Here is a 22,146-nt window from a genome sequence, read left to right as displayed (position 1 = left end):
CTGGTGTTTCCCTCACCTGGGAACGTGGGTGCCAGTGTCCCCGTCCCTCAAGCCACACTTGCTACCAGAGAAGAGGCTGGTGATGGGACAGGAGGAGCTGTGTGTCCTGCCAAGAGTCAGGACCTGCGGGCAGCCCTCTATGCGTGGCCATCGTGTCCTGCACACTTGAATTTTTACTTCAGGGTCAGAACCCATGATCCATTAAGAGCCTGGGGTCTGTCAGCCCGGTGCCCTGCGGGAGTCGGCCACAGGAGCTGCCCGGGCCGGGCACAGTCCTGGAGCACGGCAGGGGGAGGGCGAGGCGTGGCGAGGGGGCTTGGCCGAGCACAGTAGCCCCGCTACAAAACCGTGGCACCGCTGCAGCGGGGTGATGCCACCTGCCATGACTGCTTTTTCCAGGAGAGACCTCAGCCGCGCGTCTCTGGGGTGGGGGCTGGTGGGGGCTGCTTAAGATTCACACCTGTTCGTTGTTCCTTATCAAATACGTGTTATCAGAAAACACAAAAGGCCAGGTAACCCTCAGCCCCGAGCCTGGAGGCTGTGGCTGTGCCAGAGAGGCAGAAAGGCCCCTGTCCCCTCCCCAGGCCTGACCTCCCTGTTTCCCACAGTATTCCCGGCAGGAGCAGGAGGAGGAAGGCCGGAAGCGGTATGAAGCCCAGAAATTGGAGCGCATGGAGACCAAGTGGAGGAATGGGGACATCGTCCAGCCTGTCCTTAACCCGGGTAGGAGCTGGGGAGGGGTGGCATCTCGGGAAAATTCAGCACAATAGACAGTGAGTTTCTCCACAGCAGAGATGCCCAGACTCTGTCTCTGCTCCTGGGAGGGGGACCAGCAGGCAGCTCAGACAGGCCCTGGGGACCGAAAGAGGCAGCCTGGTGTGCAGGATGTTCCTGGGGCAGGAAGCTGGCAAGGGATGGGTGGTGTTCCAGAAGGTGTGTGCACACCCACGCCCCTGGATCCTGGGAGCAGGAGCTCACGTGGGGGACGCCTTGGCCAGTGGGGTCGAGTTAAGGTCGAGATGAGCACATCCTGAGTTACCCAGAGGAGATAGTGGCTGGCCCTGGTGGCTCAAGCCTGTAATTCTAGCCACTCTGGAGGCTGAGGCAGGATTGCAAGACCCCGTCTCAGAATCGCAAACAAAACAGGGCTGGGGATGTAGCTCCCTGACAGAGCGCCCCTGGGTTCGATCCCAGTACCAAATAAAAGAACAGAAGACTGCCTGGCCTGCCAGCCGGCGGACAGGGGAGGATGGGCAGGGCTGGGGGTTCTGGACCACCTCTCCTTCTGGGGAGAGCTTGGAGTGGGAACCAGACCCCCAGTGGGGAGTGGGCAGCAGGACAGCCTGTCTCCATGACAACCATGGGAGTAGATCCTCGCTCCATACACTGACGTCTGGGCAGCTAAAATCAGGGTTTTCAGTGGATTTCAACATTTCACTCATGAGATCCTTTTCCACTCACTGTCCTCTAATAGTAAACCTACTGTGTGGCATTTTCCGGAATCTGTTATTCTCTTGCTGTATTAGTCAAAGGTGGCATTCTGAGTCTCAGGATTTCTTGGTAGATTTTTTTTCCCCTGTGGTGCTGGGGAGTGGACCCAGGACCTTGTGCATGCGAGGCCAGCACTCCACCAACTGAGCTTCATCCCCAGCCCATTTTTGATAGATTTTTACCTGCCTTTGGTTTGCTATTCTGTCCCACGAGAGCCAGAGGCTGGGCTCTGGCCTCCTCAGAGCCTGACTTCTCGTCTCAGGAGTGTTTCCGGGTGTGAAGGTACCCTGAAGCCTCAGGTGGTCCTGGATCCGGGTGTGAAGGTACCCTGAAGCCTCAGGTGGTCCTGGATCTGGGTGTGAAGGTACCCTGAAGCCCCAGGTGGTCCTGGATCTGGGTGTGAAGGTACCCTGAAGCCCCAGGTGGTCCTGGAGGCCGCCAGGTCCCGGAGGCCAACTCGGGTAGCATCAGGAGAGGCACCTCCTCCTCAGATCAAAGCTGCAGGTCACCTGAAGTGAGTGTGACCCAGCGGACACGTGGGACACCGAGGAGCTCCTGGCTAGGAGTTTTCTGTTGGTGGTCAGGGCAGGACTGAGGGGCCTCATGTGGAGGGGTGGTCTTCGGAGACCCTGGACGTCAGAGACTGACTCAGGGAACTCGGATCTGTCCCAGAGCTGGAGCTGAGAGGTTCCTAAGTGTGGAAGTACATCTCTAAGGCCCAGCTCGCCTGCCTTCTGGTTTGGGCCCTTGGCAGCTTCCGGCAGTGAAAGGCAGAGCACATTTGCTCCAGCCCCGCGAGGAGGCGCCCCAGCCCTGGAGCAGCACAGCAGCAGCGTGGACAGGGCAGTTCCTTCTGGGCTCTCTGGGCTCTGGGTGTCTCTCCGCTGTGTCTTCACGTGCCTTCCCTCTGTGTGATCTCTTTTATTTTTTGTGTTCTGGTAGTGGGGATTGAACTGGGGGTGCTTTACTCCTATAACACATCCCCAGACCTTTTTGTTTTTTTCTTTTGATACAAAGTCTCACTAGGTTGCTTAGGGGCTCGTTAACTTACCGAGGCTGACCTTGAACTTGCCATCCTCCTGCCTCAGCCTCCTGATTCTCTGGGATTAGAGATGTGCACACCATGCCTGGGTTTAACTTTATCTCCTTAAAGACCCTGCCTCTGAGTGGGTCTCAGGACTGAGCATCAGGACGCAGGAGTTGTGAATAGGCATAGTTCTGTCCATGGCCTGGAGGACCATCAACCCAGCGGTGAAGGTCGACACCTAGGTCAGAAGTGTCACGGGCCTGAGGTCAGCCATGGCAGGTGCCATTCTGTGTCTGGCATGTGCCAGGCCTTGGTGGCTCAGCGGCCCCTTCAGCAGTGGAGGCCTCGTGGGGCAGGAGTGGGCTCCCTCCTGAGCCTGGCTGGATGGAGGAGGCTGGTCCCTGTGCAGAGGGTCATGCGCGGAGCTGTGTTGGTCTTCTCTACCCTCCTGAGGAAGAGCGTGGAGGACTGACGTCTCCCTCTGGGAGATAGGACTTCGTTTTGATTTTTCAAAACAATCACAGCTCTGGTTACACGTAGCGGTTGGGCTCATCCCAGCAAACATGGGAGCCGGTTTCGGTTCATGATCCCCCTTCCCTCCCGCTGTTGACTGTTTTTTGTGTGGTCCCTTAGGGGTACTTCAGTAGCAGCGCTGAATGACTGAAGTTTTGCCAAGGCATTTGCTACTCTCTGAGGTGTTTTGGTGACGGGGCCAGGCATGGTGGAGGACAGGAGGGTGGCAGGGCTGGCCTGGCAGATGGGACTGCATCTTCCTGGGCCAGTTCTGGGTCTGGGGCTGGCAAAGTAGATTACAGGTACTGCTGTTGGCGCTTTTTATAAAATTGGAAATGACAGGTGACTGCATCCCAGGCGAGGCCCACGTGCAACCCAGGACCTTACAGCCAAGGCATTTGGTGGCTGTGTGTGGACAGGGCCACGTGGGGCTCTGCCATCCCCAGAGATGTCTTATGAGCCACTGACAAGGTGGCTGCTTGGTCCTGGAGAGCCTTCCCTCCCACAGATGTGGCCTGTTGGGGACCCCACTTCCCCTTGGAGAAATCGCATCTGGGTTGATGCAGTTGGGTGCCTTCAGTGACATGCAGATGTTGGGCAGCTGCAGAATTGGGATGGGGGGTCATTCCCCCCACTGTTAATCTCCATCTTTGCTGTTTCAGAGCCAAACACCGTGAGCTACAGCCAGTCCAGCCTGATCCACTTGGTGGGGCCTTCGGATTGCACCCTGCATGGCTTCGTGCACGGAGGTAGGAGAGTCACTCTGGTTGCACCCCCTCTTCCCCACCGCAGCCCCGGAGAGTCCCCTGGGTGGCTGGGCTGCCGTCTGACCCATTTTAGGCTCTTGTGTTTAGTGAAGTGTGAATTTAAACTTCTAGGAGGTTGCATAAGAGATCACTGAAATACCGTGGTGCCTGTTTTAGAATTGGAAATGAAGGACGGTTGTCTAGAGCCCAGCAGTCGGTCGCACACCCTGCGACGTCAGAGTCGCGAAGTATTTTTAATGGTGCTTGTTGGCTGGGGCAGGGCCTTGCAGGTTTGTGACGTCCCCAAGAAGAGTGCTGTGACAGCAGGTAAAAATGCTTTTGCCTCTGATGTCCATGTTTGTTTCAAGTGAGTGCAGATTCCCCCCCACGATGCAGGGCCCAGGTCCTCGCCCAGGTTTCCCCAAGAGTAGGAACCACCGCTGGAACCCCAGCAGGGAACCCCAGCAGACTTGGCTCCAGGTCTGTGGAGGGACATTTTTTCACTTCATAGTGTGTATGTGTGTGATTTTAAGCAAATGTCGTAACACATCAGCCTCAGAAATGGACGTTGTCATTTTGGCTGGGACTAAAGTGAACTTTAAAAAACAAGTTGATCTGGAAAACTCGGGGAAAGCCGTGGTCAGGTGGTACAGGCGGCGGCAGCAGTCGAAGGACAGGTGTGGGGACCCGGTGGGCGCGGCCGTCCTGGGTGTGCGAGGGTCCACGTCCTCGGGCTTTGCAGGCTCCGCAGCTCTCCATGCTCTTCTGCGGCTTTCTTCTTTCTTGCTGCCCACGACACCAAGTTCTCCTTTCTTTTCTCAGAGAACTCCTGTTCATCCTGCAAAACCCAGTTCCCGTGGCCCCGCTCTATGCAGGTTTACACTGGTGTTTCGGCCAAGAATTCCCAGGAGCCGGGGGCGGGGTGTGGGGGCCTTTGCATTGGCTCTGGTGCCCACTCTGAGGCGGGAGGCACTTGGCAGGTCCTCCTTCCATGAACAAGCAGCACAGGTTCCTTTCAGGTTGAGGGGTAAGGGTCCTAGGCCTGTCGGAGAGTGGGCCTGGGTTTGAGAGAATTTTTCAAGTTTCTTTTCTTTTTTTTTTTTTGCTGATCTTACTCTTTTGTGTTCTTTTTCTCAGTTTTGTGGTGCTTGCCTCTTGCCACACTTGGGTGGCAGTCTGTAGGTCTGATTAGCGGGCCTTGCCCCGGAGCTCAGTGAGCAGGTGTGCGCCAGGCCTGCGTGCTCTGCCTGGAGACACGCCCTGGCCTCGTGGGCCTCCTTAGCCTCGGTCCTCACACCCCGCCTCCCTCCCCTTCTGCACCACGTGGGCAGCCATCCTGGCCCCAGCTTGTCCCTGAGTTCCTGTCCTGTGTCGTACCTGAGGTTCGCGAGCCTCGGGCCAAGACGCTGGCTTGCCTTGTGTGGTGTTGGCCTTTTCACTGAGGGTGACGTCCACCCTCACCATCCGGTCAGGGCCTGCGTCCTGAGCCAGTCTCTGCCTCCCATGCCCCGTAGCACTGGTGTTCCTTCCTGGCCAGTGGGTGGCCTGGTGGGGCTGGCCTGGGCTCCTCCTCACGGTGTCCTGCAGGCCTGGGGTTTGCGCTGTGTGGTGCATAAAGGCCCCTGGTCACCACCAAAGGGAAGACTCACCCAGGACGTCCTCTGAGCTTTGCATGTCTGGCAGTGTCTGGCTGAGTGTGGCATTTTAGGGAGCCCTTCTCCCCACAGGGCTGCATTGCCCTGTCTGTGTCCTGTGACTGCCACAGTTTCTGCTGGGAAGTCCGGGGACTAGATTCAGCTCTGAGCTTTCTGGCCTCTGCCTCTGCCAGCTGGGCCTCTCTCACTCGAGCCTGTCACCCCAGTCCAGCACTCTTGTTACTTCATGTGACATCCGTGCCTTGGGCGCACTGCTGCCGCCTGAGGTGTGCTCACCTGGAGGGCCACGGCGGCTCACCAGGCCTCACCAGTGGTCAGCAGGGCCAAGGGCCCCGGAGCTGTGCAGCGCTCCTGCTGCTGTCCAGAGACTTCCTGGGGGACTGCTGCCCTGGAGGACTGTCCCCCGCATTCGTCACGGATCCCTCTGAAGTTGTTCAGGTCTGGTGGCCAGGCTCACCTGTTCACCGTGAGGAAACTCCTGACTGCGCCCTCACTCGGGTTCCTTCCTCCTCACCTCTGCTCAGGGTGGAGTGTCCCTCCTCTGTGTGGAGCTGGCCCTTCCTCTGCCCTCCTCGCCCCTTGTGTTTTGTGTCCTCCGGTCCCTCAGATCCGTCGCGTCTCTGTTGACTCGGGTGGAGGTTGTGTGTGTCTCTCCCAGACGGTCGGAATCTGCAGCCTCCTCCAGGCCTGCTGGGGAACTCGGGCCTGGAGCCCTTGGCCCGGGTGTTGGGGTGCTGGTCGTGAACCAGCGCTCTGGAGACCTCAGCCCAGGGAGCAGGGAATGGAGGACTCCTGTTGGGTCAGTGTTTCCTGATTCTGGACCTTCATCCTGCTGACAGCTGACGGTGCCCTTCTCATGTGAACTGTTTGGAAGGGGCTGGAAGGGTGGGAACCGGGTCCCTACAGCTGCCCATTGTGGCCTTCCCTTAACGACACTAAGAAGGACCCTGAAACTAGGGCAGGAGAGGAGTTTAGAGTTTTAGTTGGGAATAAACTGGGCATGGCGGCCCTGTTCCTAATGTGGATGCTGCTGCCCCCAGGACCACCCTGGTGGGGCCTGGGCCCAGCCATTGCACTCCTGTGGGGGCTTCGACCACGTCTGTTTCAGCCAGGATGAGGACAGTCGATCCTCATCCCAGGGACCATCTGGGTCCTTCTGGTGGTACCTGGCTCTGGTCCTGGTCTTAGAGTGTGGGAGGATGCAGGGGTCCTTCCTGGTCTTAGGGAGGATCCTCAGCGTTACTGGTCACCTTGGGTCCCGGGTCAGACCGGCTGTGCTCAGAGATGCACACCCAGCCAGAGCCTCCTGGGGAGCGGTCTGCTCTGCCCCGTGGGGCTGGGACGCACGGGGGGCTTGTGGCAGTGATCTGGGGCCCCAGCGGCTTCCAGTGTCCTCTGCCCTCGGCGTCGCCTCCTGCTTTGGGAACACAGGCTCCAGCCCTTGCATCTTCAGTCTGGAGCGTCCTGCTGGCCCTGATGACTTGGGCCTTGGACGCCCACAGGTCAAACCAGCGATGCTGTCCTCACCCTTTTGCCCTGTCTCTTGAGAGTGCTGGACGCCCACCTGGAGGTCCTCCACAGTTATCTGCCACCACACTGCAGATCTGCTGCCCTCCACTCAGGCGGGCATCAGATGGCCCAGCAGGGAGAAGCTGGGCACCTGTGCGTGGCATGTGTTCAAATGGTACTGCCCCCACGTGAAGGACGAGGACCTCAGCCTCTCTGTCCCCAGCCCTCTTCGCTCCCATTCCCACCCTTCGCCCCTGGGCTCTCCCAGCACAGCACTCCAGTCACCTCCTTCCAGTGGCAGCTGGTGGTGTCCCCAGCTTGGATGTCTGTCCCCAGCTCTGGCAACGCGAGGGCCCCTCGGCCGTCTCCGCATCTCCTTGCCTGCCCATTCCTCTCCTGACCTCCGAAGCGGCTGTGCACAGGCACATGTGTCCTGGCTTCCTGCTCCCTGGGCCTCCATTTCCTTTTCTGTAAGGGAGCTCTGCGGGGGCCAAGAGGGTGATGCAGGGAAATGGAGACAGGGTCTCCCTGCATTGCCAAGCTCTAATCCTAGGCTCTGGGGATCCTCCTGTCTCAGCCTGGATGCCTGGGACTGCGGGTGGCACTGCTGAGGGCCTCAGAGAGCCTTGGGTCGCTGTGTCCCCCGGTGGGACCTTCGAAGCTTGAGCACCCAGCAAGAAGCAGCACCTAGGATCGAGAGACCCTCCTCGCAGCCACTGGTCCAGGAGAAAGTAGGAGCTGGACTCGGGGTGTTCTGGAAACAAGGACATCTGGGAGGACGGCTGAGATGTTCCCAGAGGAAAAGTGGGAGGCGTTCAGCTGTTCACTTAAAAGGGAAAATTAAAAATACCCAAGCGTTGGAACCCGGAAAAGATTTAAAAAGTCCACCCACAGGAGGGACAAGGGAGGACGGGGCCTGGGAAGCTGCCTTTCCACCTGCCTTGCCACTCAGGTCCCTGCTGTCCCGCGCCCTGGCCTGTGCTGGGTCCCCACCTCCTCCATGCCATCGTGGATGGGTGCGTGCTCCCCCACTGTGATGCCACCTCTGGGGCTCCCCTCCCTGTAGCAGCCCAGCGGGCGCCCAGTCCAGAAGATGTGTGCAAGGTTGTCCCTGACCCCATAAAGGGGTGAGTCCGCCTGCACCACCGAGCCTCAGGACGCAGTCCGTTTAGATCGCCTGTGTCTCCAGCCCAGAATCACCCCGGGGACCTCGTCAGGAGAGTAAATGAGGACGCTCACGTGGAGAGTGGTCTCTGACCAGCCCCTGGGTCTGCAGAATGGGGCGCTGGCTTGAGGCCACAGCATGTATGGGCAGAGGACAGCCCAGCTCTCCTGGTAGGCAGTGCCCAGGTGGTCCTGCTGACCCAAGGGGCTCTTGGCTCTGCAGCTAACTTGCTTTCGCAGGAGTGATGGGACAGTGACTGTCACAAAGCCTTTCATCAAGCAGGGTCCTGGAGCTCTGTCTGTGGAACTGTCCTTGATCTGTGCCAACCAGCAGGGCCCTGCCCAGGTGGACACAGGCCCTGAAGGGCAGCAGTGGAAGGCTGGTCTGCTTTTCACCAATAGGGTGGGTCAGACGTTTAATGTCGGGGTCGCCTCTGGCCATCTCCAGCAGCCAAAGCTGGGGCAGGTGCAGGGCCTGTGTTCACAGCCCCTGCCTCCGAACTTCCCCACCTCCCCACCTACCCCTTGGCCTGCTGTGGCCCTTCAGTCCCCTGCCCGTTCCTCCACTTCCCAGCCGCGTCAGGGCTGCAGGGCCCCGTCCTCCACCCTTTCCCTCCCTCCTCCTGATTGCATGCGACAGCCCTAGCCCCTTCCCTGGACTCCACGGGCCTCGTCAGGGCCTCCCTGGGGTAATGGTGGACACAGCTCCTTGGCCCCTACCCCTTGCCTCCAGGGGTGATGGTGATGGTCACCATCCTTACTGGTGTTGGACAGGGTCCTATGGGCCTCACTGGCTCGGCTCTTTCCTGGGGCCCTCCTCTCACCTGTCCTTCTGCCTTGGCTTCCCCTCACAACAGGTCGGAATCTTACCTCATGCCCTGTTGCCTCCTGTTCCAGACCGCAAGGCAACTGCCCTGTGCTCCTTCTGGTCTCCCCTCTCCCCTGGCTGGAAGTCTCTGAACCAGGTGACCTGTGCCACCTTGCCTGTGGACTCAGCTCCAGACCCCAGCCAGAGTCACAAGTCCTTCGTTGGGGCCACTTTTGCTCGGGAACCCTCGGGAGCCTGTCTGGGATAACGTCCACCATCCTGGGGCACAGAGACCTGTAGACTGTGCCTGCGGTCCCTCTGCCGCCAGACCTCTGCACAGCTGTCTCTTCCTTCAGAACTGAGGAAAAGAAAGGAGTCTGAAATTACCTGACACTGCAATAGACTGACCCCTCGCCACTCCCTGGCCCTCTTACTTTTGTTCAGGGCACGTGGCACAGAAGGGATGCCCACGTGGGTGGGGCTCCTGTCTTGTTCGCTGCTGTGTCCCACTTAGAGCAGGCCTGGCATGGAGCAGGCCCCATTGGCTGAATGAGGATAGGACTAACCTGTGACAGCCCTGCTGGTTGGTCCCGCAGAGGAGCGTGCCCGCTGTGCCCAGCCTGTGTAGCCCAGTCTCGGAGGAGCCAGCCCCAGGGCATCAGGAGCAGGCTTTCCCAGCCAGGGGCAGAGGTCCCCAGCCCTGGAACCTGAGGCGAGGAGCAGCGGCCCCTCGGAAGAGGGCAGTACCAGGGCAGGGCATGCGCGAGGGGGCCTCCTGCGGAGCAGCTGCCAGCGGGACTCTGACTCGGGCAGTTGCGTGGACCGAAAGTGCCTTTCCCTGGGAAGGATAGGGCGCTGATTTGTCCAGTTCTGTGCCTCCTTGAACCGGAGCCCGTGTGGAAGACCACGCGTGAGCCTCGGCTGCGGGAGGAGGAGGGAGCCGGCGGGTGGGCGTGCCGTCTGCTCTTCTGGTCTGGGGGTCCAGAGGCGATTGGCAGACGCTGGCCTGGGCATCACTTTCCTCGAGGTGTGACCAGAGCGACGATGGCAAGAGCAGCGTCCCAGGTTCCCGCTGACCCTTGGATTCTGAAAACATGTCTGCACTGGAGCTCTGACGAGCAGCTTCGGGGCCGTTCGGACCAGGGGCGGGAGGGGGACCCCCGAGCTGGGCCCTCCACCCTCTGGCTGGGTTGGGCCGAGGCTCCCGCCCAGGAACTGCTCCTCCCTGCTCTGAGGCCTCCCAGCAGGTCCCTGTGGACCAGCAAGCGCGTCCTCCCTCTGTAGTCATGGCACAGACTGGCCTCCGGACAGGCAGAGTGCGCTGAGGTCCGGGCCAGGCCTGCAGCCAGCACGGCCTCCAGTGCTGGTACTGGCTGTGTTCCTCAGGGACTGGGGCAAGTGCCCTTTCCTAACACACCTGTCCAGCCTGGCCAACAGTCACTCTGAAACGTCAGCTTTGCCCACCTAGCCTAGGCTCCAGAGGGAAGTTGGCACCCCACCAAGACGGTTCCTGGCCTTTGGAGAAGTGCCCTTGCCTTGTGGGCTCCAGGCTGAGGCCACAGTGCCCTGCTGGCCCATCCTTCCCAGGACTGGGCATGGGGCTCAAGCATACCTGCTGCCCGTCTCGCCCAGGCCTCTGGCCGTGGGGAGCCAGCTGTCCTCTCTGCTGCCTTGTTGTGGCCTCTCCAGTTCAGAACGTGTGCAAGGCCAGGAGAGAAGCGTGCCTGGCAGCCCTTCGCCCCTCTCTCCAGGCCTGCCATGCTCCTGGGCGTGTGGAACGCAGTTCACCTCCACTGGGAACTTTGCCTGTGTTCCCACTTCCTGACGTTTTGGTTCTGTCTTCATGAACGCTTCATCTTTACTACGCTGTGCATTAATTGCCAAAAGTAGTTTTTATTAATGACCTTAATTAAGATTGCTGTGCCAGGACTTGCTTGGTCCCAGTTCAGACATGCTGGTGGTTGGACCGAGCGGGAAGCCAGAGCTGTCTGGGAGCGCACACTCACCTGGGTCTTTTAATAACCCTTGTCGTCACCACGGGGTGGGATGTGTCAGTAAGATGAAGTTACTACCGTTTCTTAATATAGGAGGCCGGCCCCCGGCTCCGACAGTCGAGGTTAAATATAGAAATGGGGGCATCTCGGTCCCCGCCCACGGAGCAGGCCGGCTCTGGGCTCTGCGCTGCTGCTGTTGCTGGGGTGTAGGCAGGCCTGGCCCAGCCAGCCAGCAGGCTTCGAGAAAATAAAGCAAAACCTCTATTTTTAAGCCAGTGAGCATGTTGTCAATACTTAAAACAAAAATCTGTAAGCAGTTAAATGTTAGATTCAAAAATATCTCTGGTGCCCAGTATTTGTATATCGCAGCCAAGCAAGTCCGTTTTTTTTCCCTCTGTAGTTCCTGAAACGATGCAGTCTCCAAGGACAGCAGATCCTACAATCTTGTTGTCATCTCTTAAATTACAAATCTTGGGAAATAAGAACAGCCACAACAGACTTTGTGATTGCCCAAGTCACTTCCCCGTGTTGGAAGCAGTCGTGCCTGAGTGGGAGCACGGCGACCAGGCCTCCGGGGCTTGGAGGAGCGCTGTGGGGAGGCTCAGCCCCGCTTACGTTAGTGGGATGCGGCCTCCCCTGGGAGAGGGCGCCCCGCGGGGCAGCACTGGCAGCACCGGCAGCTACAGCTTTTGTGGCTCCAGGGACATGCTGTAACGTGTCCTGTGTACCATGTCACATGAGGGTGTCCTGAGGGGATGAGACTAGCTCTGCGGTGACCTCCTTCCTGCACAGCCACTTGACCTCATCATCCACGGGTGGCAGGCAGGCAGACGCACCGCAGCACGCCAGGGCTGTTGCCCACCAGGCAGAGGGCAGAGAGCGCTGTGCTCAGCACGTGGTGGTCCTCTCGACAGTTCAGAAACCAGCTCCCTTCTGCCCAGGTGGCCTCCAGATCTCAGCTCTGCCCAGGACTCCAGAGCACCAGACCTGTCCTCCGTTCTTCTCCCAGACTCGGGGGTGGGCAGGTTCCGCTTTTCCCTCTGATCTCTACTTCTGCTTGAGCGCTGGCAGGGCCAGGACCCCGCCTTTGTGAAGCCCAGCGTGTTTCTTGGATGGTCTGACTTTTCCCCCAAGACACATTTCTACCTAGTGAGCCCTAGAAGGTTCTGCCTCCTCTTCTGCCCGTGGATCCCTCCCCGGCTTCCTGAGGCGTGCCTGTTAACTGAAGTGGACAGATTCGTCCAGCTGAGAGCCCCCGGAAGCCCAGAGCTCTGTCTGCTGCCCAGGCTGTTGCCTGTGAGGCAGACCCATTTTGAAGACTCCTCATCTGGCAGAATGGGGACACCTCGCTGTTCTGGTCACCCACCTGGCTCCTGCAGTCAAGCCCCGGATTTGGGGTGTGACCTGACGATCGACACGCAGCGGGAGTGTGCCCAGGGCCCTGAGGCCGAGCGGTGGGACTGCATGACCTCAGCCGCCCGCCTTGGCCATTTGTCTCACATTTTCCTCTGACCTCGGTTCTCCCGCCGGAGTCCCAGCTCCGGTACCGGTGCTGGCATTAGGGTTGGGAGGGGGCTGTCCCTGATGTCTTTGTCCGTGGTGGCAGAGTGTTCTCTTGGTCTTCTGACACCCACCTGGCCCAGTGCTTCAGGTTTCTGTGGACCGGATGAGCGTGCCCTGTTGGCTTAGTGGGACTAATTGGTGGACCAAGCTGGGTGCCACGTTTGGAGCCCCACACCTGACTCCTGGGCTGCTGCCTGGGTTGACTTGTGGGCAGTCTCTCCGTTTGTTCTTATGCCCTGCTGTCTCCCCCTACCCCTGCCAGCCATCTTGGCTGTGTGTGCCTTGGATCCTGTGGCCTTTAGTGACAGCAGAGCCCTGTGGGATCTGTACTGGCAAGGTGGCATTTTGGACATTTGAAGGAGCTGATGTCAGCACTTTGCACTTTGTTCTTCTGTTCTTAACAAGTCCTGCTTTCCAGGACATACAGGCCGGGGCTAGCTGTCAGTACTTCTGAACGTCGATCCCAGCGCACAGCTTCCTTTCCCTTCGTTTCCCACCTGAACCACCCTGTGGCCAGCATGGGTGCTGTGGGCCGTAACCTGCCACCCAAGTACACCCCTTGATTTTGCCATCTGCCCACCTCTCACCATGATCTTGGGTTTTCATTTCCATACTGGTCTGAAATTCCGCTCTGAACTCTTGAGTCTTACAGCCTAGGCCAAAAGGCAGTGAAGCTGTCCCTCCTGTGCCCTTGGGCAGGTGCTGGACCCACACCCAGTCACATGACTGACCAGTGACTCCCTGCGTCTCCACGTCCACCGGCCTCATGGGATTGCTTCCAGGGAGGTTCCACATGCTGAGAGGAGCCGGCAGGGGGCTCTGAGTCCCTCTTGTGATGTGCCACTGAGTCTCAGTTCCCTGGTCACTGAGTGTCCCTGTGCCCACCTCCTCCCAGCTGCTGATGCTGGGCTTTGGCATCTCCTTGCTTTTCTTTCTCCCGCACCCTGTGTGTCGGCTGTTCTCAGCAGGACCCTGACTGGCTGGTGTGCTGGTGGGCTGGCGACTTGCCTCCCTTCGGAGGAGAGACCCCTGAGCGTGCGTCGCCCCAGCCATTGGCTTGGCTCCTGGTCCTGTCTCGGTCACCCTGTGCTGTCATCGTGTGTGTTCTAAATGCCGATGGGCACTTTCTTAGTGTGGACCATCAGCCATCTGCACAGGAACCCCAGTTGCCGAGGACCTTGCCTGTGGAGCTGAGAGTCCGCAGGAAGTGCTTCTGCTCCCCGCCACCTCCCACCAGCCCTTCTTGAGCAGGACCACGCGTCCAGCTGCTGTTGTGACCAGGTTCTGTGAGGATAATCAACCTGGAAGACCCTGGCCCTCGGGCTCCCCCTCCCTCCCGCCTCTGAACTGCATAAATAAGTGCAGGAGCACATGCATGTGTACGCACACTCAGGCCACAGCCCAGGCAGAGGTGGCAGTGTGACCGGGGCCTGCCTCACGCCACGTTTGCCAGTTGAGGTGACAGACCTGTGTACTGCCGTGGCCCATGGGCACCCAGAGCTCGGGTTTGTTTTCATTTCATAGAGTAGGGTCTTGGCTAGACAGGCCTTCTCCAAGCCTGGGCTGGCTGCAGCCTTCTTGGGGCAGCTCCTCACAGGCCAGGTGAGGAGCACGCAGCTTTTGGACCCTGATCCGTCGTCAGACCTGGCCCTCCATGTGCCTTTGGGCCCCACTGTTGGTTTGAGAAGTGGGGCTCCTGACCCTGCCCATGCGGGTGAGCAGAGCTGACGCTGTCCATCCAGGTACTCTTGACGAGGTGTGTTGGCCTACTGTACCCACCCCTGCTCCTTGCTCATGTTGTGGCTTCCTTGGGAAGCGGCTCATTCCCTCTGGAGCAGTTCAGAGCCACCCACAATATCATTATCACCCTCCCAAATGAGTTTACAAAAAAGTCCTTAGTGGCCAGTAGCCACTTGGTGTTCTGATTCCGCTGTTGCTCATATATATATTTATTGATATATTCATACACATATTTAATCAAAAAAATTATACGTATATATGTATATATGATATGTATATACATATGTATATATATATATATATGTGTATGATTTTTTTGATTGAATGAGTCAGAAACCAGACCAGACATGGATTATATGTGACTGCTGTGCTTCCTGAAGAAATGGGGACCCTCACGTGTCACAGGGAACAGTAGCTGAGACCCAGAGAGCCTTGGCCGACCACTTGCCCACTTTCCAGCATCATCTACTGACCCTACAGGTATCTGAGTTTGCAGCTTCTACCTTAAGAGAGAGCCTGACTCGCGGGTGCGATGGAGTCTCTGAAGTTTTAGAAATCATTCTGTGTCCTAAGGCAAATGTGCACATAGCTTTCTAAAAGTCCTGATAGCTACTGGATTGATCAGTGTCACGTTGATGCTTTTATAGGTCAGAATGGTTGAACGCAGGCAATTTCACATTGTTCAAGTGAAAGACGTGGTTTAATTTTTACAAGCGGGTTGTGTGTGTGTGTCATACTAAGGAATGAGACCGGTGGTGAGGGGCTGGTGCAACCCAAGCCAGCGTCTGCAGCCTGAGGCTCAGGCGCTCCACGCCCTCACTGTGTTCTGTGCGGAAACATTGAGATAGAACTTGATTGCATACAGCTCACCTGTGCAAAGTATGCGTGCTCTTGGGTTTCAGGACAATCCCAGAGGTGTGCATCTGCCACCATGGTTGGAGCAGCCCTTATCCAAAATGCATGTGATGGAAGGTTGCAGCCTGAGTTTTCTGGGTTTGGAGATATTTGCCTATTCTTAATGAGTGTCCTGGACATGGGACCCAAGTCTCCAGAGGACATTGACTTGTCTCCTACATGGCTCACACACACGGCTGCGAGTTACACTTCATACAGTGTTGCTCAAGAAGTATTTTTTGTTTTTCTGTTGTAGTTGTAGGTAGACACAATACCTTTTTTTTTTTTTTTTTTTTAATTTTTATGTGGTGCTGAGGATGGAACCCAGCGCCCCACCTGTGCTAGGCAAGTGCTCTGCCACTGAGTCACACCCCAGCCCGTCAAGACCTATCTCTGCACTGATGTGTAGCAGTGCGTGTGTGTGGTGTGCTGAGGTGGTGACAGCACGTCTCCACCCCGCCATGTGTCTTGTGTCACAGCCTCTCCAGCTCCCCCCAGGTTCTGCATGGACTACAGAAGGGGTGCTGTGAACCCCGGGTGAGGACGCAGGCCAGTTGTCTTTCCTTGCCTGGCTTATTCCGGCACGGGTCCTCCGGTTCTAGCCAAGCTGCTACCCATGGCAGGGTTCTATTCTTGTCTGTTGTGTGGATGCTGCATTTCCTCTGTCCATGTGCCTGATGGTGGACGTCTCTCTTGATTCCACCCCGTGGCTCTCTGAATGGTGCTGCGGGCTCTGCAGACTGACTGGTTCCTGGGCTGTCCGCCGGCAGTGGGTGCTGAGTCACATGGCGGCTTTTTCAACTGGTGGTTTGGTTTGGTTTGGTTTGGTTTCTACACCGTGTTCCACAGTGGTGGAACTAATGTATATCTCGTCATGTAGCAGTCTTAGTAATTTTGTGAATGAAACAAAAACTTCTTGGTGTGGAATTTTCTTCCTGTGGCATCATCAGGGCTCAGAAAGTGTTGGATTTTGGAGCGTGTCAGATTTTAGACTCTTGGATTGGGAAACCTGCTCGGCCCGTCCAGTCCATTTTGAAACATTTTCATTACCCTCAGCTTGCCCTCCCACGTCCCCGACCCTCCTGGGGACCCACCAGCCTGCCGCCCTCTCCCCACAGTGGCCTCTTCTGGAGAGCTCACGTGGATGTGCTGGAGAACCAGTGCCTGGTTCTCCCACTGGGCGGTGTTCGATGGTGCGTGGACCTCTGGGGCAGGTGACAAGGACACAGACAACGCGGTTGTTTCCAGTTTAGGGCTGTTACGTGAAACACTGCTGTGAAATGCACACGGGTTTCCGAATGTGTTTACGTTTCTGTGCTCTTGGGTGTTTGTGTACGTAGGTGGGGCTTTGCTCAGTCACATGTTTCCTTCCAAGAAACTCCAGTGGCCGCACTTCACTGCCCACTGGGGTGCATGAGGATCTGAGGTCTCTACATCTTTACCAGCTTGTTCTTACCTGACTTTGGATATTGTAATAAAGCTTTGGCAGGATGAGACATCTCTGAGGAATAGGAAGAGGGCTGTCATTCTGTCAGTGGTCTAGAATGGCACCTGGGATTGTTTTAATGACATACCTGTGATCCCAGCAACTCAGGAGGTTGAGGCAGGAGGATCGCAAGTTCAAGGCCAGCCTCAGCACCTTAGCAAGACCGTGTTTCGAAATTTAAAAAAAAAAAAGGGAGTGGAGATGTGGCTTGGTGGCAGAGTGGTCCTGGGTTCAATCACTAAAAGCAGCAGTGCCTGGAGAAGCCAGGTTTAAAATGGAGCTACAGCAGACGGCCTCTGAGCGTCCCTGCACCCCTGGCCGACTGCACCCCTTGCTGGTGGTGGTGGTGGGTGGGGTCAGATCAGGATGTGCAGTGATCCCGCTCTCCATGTCTCACCTGCCATGTGCCCCTTCTCTGCACAGGCGTCACCATGAAGCTCATGGACGAGGTGGCTGGGATTGTAGCTGCACGCCACTGCAAGACCAACATAGTCACTGCCTCCGTGGATGCCATTAATTTTCACGACAAGATCCGGAAAGGTAACAGAACCCTTCTGATGCAGCTAAGCGGGGAGCAGCCCTCGGGCCCCTGATCCCATTATGCTTAGTGTTCACACCCGATGTCTGCCCGTGTGCCCCCAGAAACAGGAGGGCCACACTGTGCTTTTGCCTTCGGTGCATCCATGAGGTTACTGTTGACAGGTTTGATGCTTCAACCTGGCAAAATCTGAAATTCAGATGTGGTGGGGTTCTTTATCCTCCTGGAGACCAGCACGGATACATCTTTCAGTGCCCCTCGAACAGAGCACAGTGGCCCTGACTGTGCCAGCAGACCTCGTGGCAGTCATGTTGGATTGTGAGAGGAATGACTCATCTGTGACCTAGGTAGTGGCAGGGTCACCTCAGGGGCCCACAGGTGCCACCGCCTCGGCCAGGGCAGCCTCACTGTTAGGGGTTTTTCCATGACAGAAGTCCAGTCCCAGGGATGTGCGCCCACCAGGAACGTGGCCTGCAGTGGGTGCAGGAGGCTGGGCCTCTGCAGCTGCGGAGCACAGCACACAGCCTGCCTCAGGTTACTGATCCTTGGTAGACGCAGTCCGACACCCTCCCAGCACGCGACAGTTTCTGTCTGCGACCTGGCTCCTGAGATGAGCCGCGGCCTGAGAGCAACCCTGCTGTGCCCACTGCAGTGCCTGGGTCCGAGTCTCTGGGAGCAGCCCTGCTGTGCCCACTGCAGTGCCTGGGTCCGAGTCTCTGGGAGCAGCCCTGCTGTGCCCACTGTAGTGCCTGGGTCCGAGTCTCTGGGAGCAGCCCTGCTGTGCCCGCTGTAGTGCCTGGGTCTGAGTCGGTTCTGGAGATGCCATGCCACTGAGGCAGCTCCGTGGAAGACTGGGAGGAGGCCTGGCCTGGCCACGGAAGTGACCAGACAGGAGAAGCGCAGCTTGCTCCTCTGCGCTGCAGACCCTGCTGCAGACCCTCCGCGCTGTGCAGCCCAGCCCTGGGGCTTCCGAAGCCTCTGCCACGTGCTGTCAGAAGCAGCCTGAGACTTGGAGGGTGCGGTGCTGCCGCCGATCACGGGCACGGAGGGCAGACGGTCTGTGGCAGGCTCCCCTCTCCTGGCATTCTCCTCAGAGCTGGGGGGTGCTTTCCACAAATGTTGACTCCAGGGTCATTGTTAGAATTTGCCCAAAACAAGTGGGTCTCGTCTGCTTCGGCTTGTCCTCCAGGGCCGTGCTTGTCCCCTGCTGGGAGTATCGTGCCCGGCGGTGGCATGAACCGTGAGAAAGCCAGGACCCCACTGAGGCGTGGTGTCACACCTCTCTTCCTTGGGGAAGTCACTACGATGAGGGCCACCTTGTTAAAACAGCGTCAGAATCCATAGAGGAGGACGTGCCTCTGTCCCGTGGAGCTTGCTCTGTGGCGTGTCCCTGAGTGTCATGGAGAAGACCAGGATTCTCCCAGCCAGCAGCCCCCGATGGCCAGGCAGGCTGCGCGGCTCGGCTCCTGGGATGGACAGCCAGCCTTGAGGAGCACGGGAGCGTCGGAGGCCCCACGCTGCTGCTCGGCCGCTCACACGGTGGGGAGTTGCTATGGCGGAGGTGCAGGGGCCGCGTGGGGCTCCTGGTCAGGAGGACGCACCCTATGGCTGGAGTAGGTGGTCTCCCTGGGTTTGCCGCTGCCAGTCGTTGGCAGCCTGGCCAGGCTTTCCTTTCTCAATGTTGCTTTTAGCTGGAATGCAGGGAAGCTGCGGGGGCTGGGCGTGTCACACAGCTCTGAGGCTGCCTGGCTGCACCTGTGAGGAGCCACGCCAGCTGACACAGCACTCCCTCCGGCCCCGGCCTGTCCCACGTGCTGCCGCAGCCTTGGGCTTGGGCCTCGTGTCCTCCTGGCCTGGGGACCCCTGAGAAGAATGCAGGGTTCCTGGGGCAGCCAAGTGTTGCTGCTTCTTAGGTGACATCCTGTTTATGGAGTCTGGCCTACTTCTCAGGCGGCGTCCTCAGGGCCATTGGACGCTGTCACATCAAGTCTCGTGTTCCAGAAGAGTGTCCCCAGTGAGGTGGTGGGTGCGCTTCCTTCTGCTCAGGACCTCGGGTGTTTCTGGGAGGCTGAGGCTGCCGTCCAGACAGAGGGCACGGGCACTGCCACCGAGGCTGGCGTTGCCCTCCCGTTGTGGTCCTTCGCGGGGCAGTGCGGAGTGGGCCTGGCGAGTCCCCGCTGGCCCTGGGTTCCTGAGGACACACTCGCAGTGTGTCGGACGCTGTCGGGAGGGGTTCTGCCTTCCCCTGGCCTCGGCTTTGGCTCTGACACACATCTCACTGCACAGATGAGGCAGTGTCAGCAGCCAGGAGCCACTGGTGGCTCTGGAACCTGCCTGAGAGACGTCAGGCGCCTGGCGGGGTCCGAACCGCGGGTGGCTTGTTCCTGGGGCCGCTGCTCTAAGTAGCCACAAACTGGGGCCTCGCAGCAGCAGAAACGTGTTCTCTCCCAGCCCCGGGGGTGTGGACAGCCCCAGCCCCCTCGTCCAGCTCCCAGCGCGTCCGGTTCCCCTGGCGTGTGGCCTGTGGCCGCATCGCTCCCACCCCCGCCTTCCTGGTCAGAGCTGTCCCCTCACAGGCGTGTCTCTGGTAAGAACTCCTGGAGAATCCAGCAGGTCTTATCCCGAGACTCTAAATGAGTCCCCCTGCTCGTGAGGACTGAGTTCAGAGCAGGCTGGGGCTGCGGACCCACTGCGCTGCCTCCTCCCACCACGTTCTTCCTCACAGACCAGAGCTCCCTTCCAGCTTCGTCAAATCGGCAGGGTGGTAGAACCTTCGGTGCCCCGAGTCCTCTCCTGTGCCCTCTGTCCACACGAGGTGGACGTCCAGCCTGGGGAAGGAGCTGCTCCTTGGGGCTCCTGTTTTGAGAAGTGCTGTCATCGAGCACTGATGGGGGACCAGCCCTGGTGACAGGCCCCGCGGAGGCCTCACAGACCTGGGTGCTGATGAGGAGCCAGGTCTTTCCTCTGAGTGGCAGAGAGAACTAACTGGTCAGCGTCAGAGAGGAGCTGGTCAGGATTGTCACAGACGGACTGGTGCAGCTCTTGCTGGGACTTGGTGGTCGATCATCTTGTGTGAACTTTAATAAGCGTAAGGGTTATTTTTCATAGAAGGGGGCGGGGAACATCCAGGTAGATGGTGCCCGCGGTGCTACCCATGGCCAGCACCTGCAGCATGCTACCCTGACTGTGTCCCCAGCCACATCCCACCCCTCAGGCCCGGCTGGGAGGGGAGCCCCTCCAGAGGCTGATCTGTCACCGGGGTCCCCTGACACAGGACACGTTGTGGCCACGCAGGCCACGCAGGCTGGCTCTGTCACTTCAGATAAGCTTCCTCCTCTTCCCTGTGCAGGGATCAGAGTCCAGTGGGTCCGTGGGGCTGGTTCTCCCTGGAGGCCCCCTGCCCTCGCCAGCTTCTGCCTCAGCCTGCGGCTCTGTCCATCCTCCACCTTTAAAGCTCAGCCCCTTCCTCCAGCCTCTCCTCCATTACTCCAGCTCCTCCTCACTCTGCCCCTCCTGTGTCCATCTTACAAGGACCCTAGTTGATGACCTCAGGACCCCTCACTTGATCCAGGGCACGCCCACCTCAAGGTCCTTCCCTCCATCCATCTGCAAGGTCCTTTTTGCCACGTGAGGTTACACATGCACAGGGCCCAGGATAGAGGATGAAGCATCTTCAGGAGTCATTACTCTGCCTCAGCAGATGGTGACAGGCTTTGTGTTGCCGGTTTGGGTCTCCGAGCGTTTTGTCACGGCCCAGCTTCGAGCAGGCCGTTGTGCAGCAGTGCCTGTCAGGATGTCCGTCAGAGTCACACCACGTGCTCACGCTATCGGCGCTGCCCCAGAAGGTTGAAGTCCTGGAGTTGTAGCTGGAGCTGCTGGTGCTGAGCAGCACCCACGCTCACCCAGCGGGCCAGGACGGCCTCCCATGGTCACTGCAGCTGCTGGTCACCCTGGCTCTAGCAGGGTAGCACATTTACTGTGTACCAATGCCCCCTTGCCTAGACCACAGACGGCCACCTGTGTTAAACCCTTGCCCTGCCAGCCCATCCTAGCACCGCCAACACGGTCACTAGGCACCAGTGACCTGCTGCTTCTCAACTCACAGCCCCCTTGACTGCCTCCATGTCCCACGCTCCGAGCCCCTTGCCTGGTTTTCCAAGCCCACGAGGGCAGGCTGTCACCTGTCAGGGCCTGCAGGTAGGGGGCTGCCGGCCCAGGAACACCGCACGCCTGGGGCACGCCACAAAGTTCCACGAGCTTCCCCTTTCCCAGTCACTTGTGCCCTTGTTTTCCTCGCTTGAGACGTTAAAGTGCCCTGAGACTGAGGAGGTAGGGGATAAGGGGTCACCTTGAGTGTGGTTTTGGAAGCATTAGGCAGGAAAACCTCAAGCGAAAGTTTTCTCATGGAGGAATGATCTCCCAGACATTAGGACGGAAACGGGAACCTGCTGGAAGAGACTCAGGTGTTACCTCAGAAGTAGCAGCGTTGACTCACCATCTGCACTGCTCTTCAGGGCGCCAATGCCGAGCTGCTGGTAAACTTCGAACACTTGGCAACCTTCAGGCTTGGTGACAGCTCCTTTTCGTTATCTTTTCTTTTCCAAATCCTGGCTGCTGCTGGATTCTGGCTGTTACCATCCCGGGAAAGACACCATCTGTGGGGGAGTCAGGCCGTGCCACCCCAGGCGGGCTGGCAGCTGTTTAAAGCAGGAGCTGCACTTCACAGTTGGCTGGCGGACGTGCCCAGCTCTGCCTGCGGTGCTCCCACCACCCAGCAAGATATCTCCAGGGGCCGAGGGAGCACCCGGCCACAGAGCTCCCTGGTGCTGGTATCACCTGTGACCCGGCCATCCCTGTGACATCTAGGGCTGCACAGGTGATGAGACAGGCCTGTCCTTGATGCTCGTGCTGCGCTGTGGATGGGCAAGACCAGCAGCCCGTGTCTAGTCCCACAGCTGCTGGGGCAGCTGTGGCAGAGGCTCGTGTGAGCCCTGAAGTCTTGAGTCCAGCCTGTGCAC

General features: G+C 58.5%; 1 protein-coding gene across 5 annotated transcripts in view; it reads left to right on the top strand.

The window, feature by feature from the left end:
- The window catches only part of ACOT7 (acyl-CoA thioesterase 7), a 78,579-nt gene that overhangs the window by 37,984 nt on the left and 18,449 nt on the right, over positions 1 to 22,146 (top strand). For all 5 annotated transcript variants that reach the window (XM_079118043.1, XM_079118041.1, XM_079118042.1 and 2 more), the window contains exons 5-7: positions 609 to 723; positions 3,694 to 3,780; positions 17,014 to 17,130. In XM_079118043.1, the coding sequence (XP_078974169.1) occupies positions 609 to 723; positions 3,694 to 3,780; positions 17,014 to 17,130 (319 nt within the window). The remainder of the gene's footprint in view (positions 1 to 608; positions 724 to 3,693; positions 3,781 to 17,013; positions 17,131 to 22,146) is intronic.

Source organism: Sciurus vulgaris, assembly GCF_902686455.1.
Source record: "Sciurus vulgaris genome assembly, chromosome: 1".
Taxonomy (NCBI): Eukaryota; Metazoa; Chordata; class Mammalia; order Rodentia; family Sciuridae; genus Sciurus; species Sciurus vulgaris.
The sequence above is the reverse complement of the archived record's forward strand: the minus strand, read 5'-3'. Positions and strand labels throughout refer to the sequence as shown.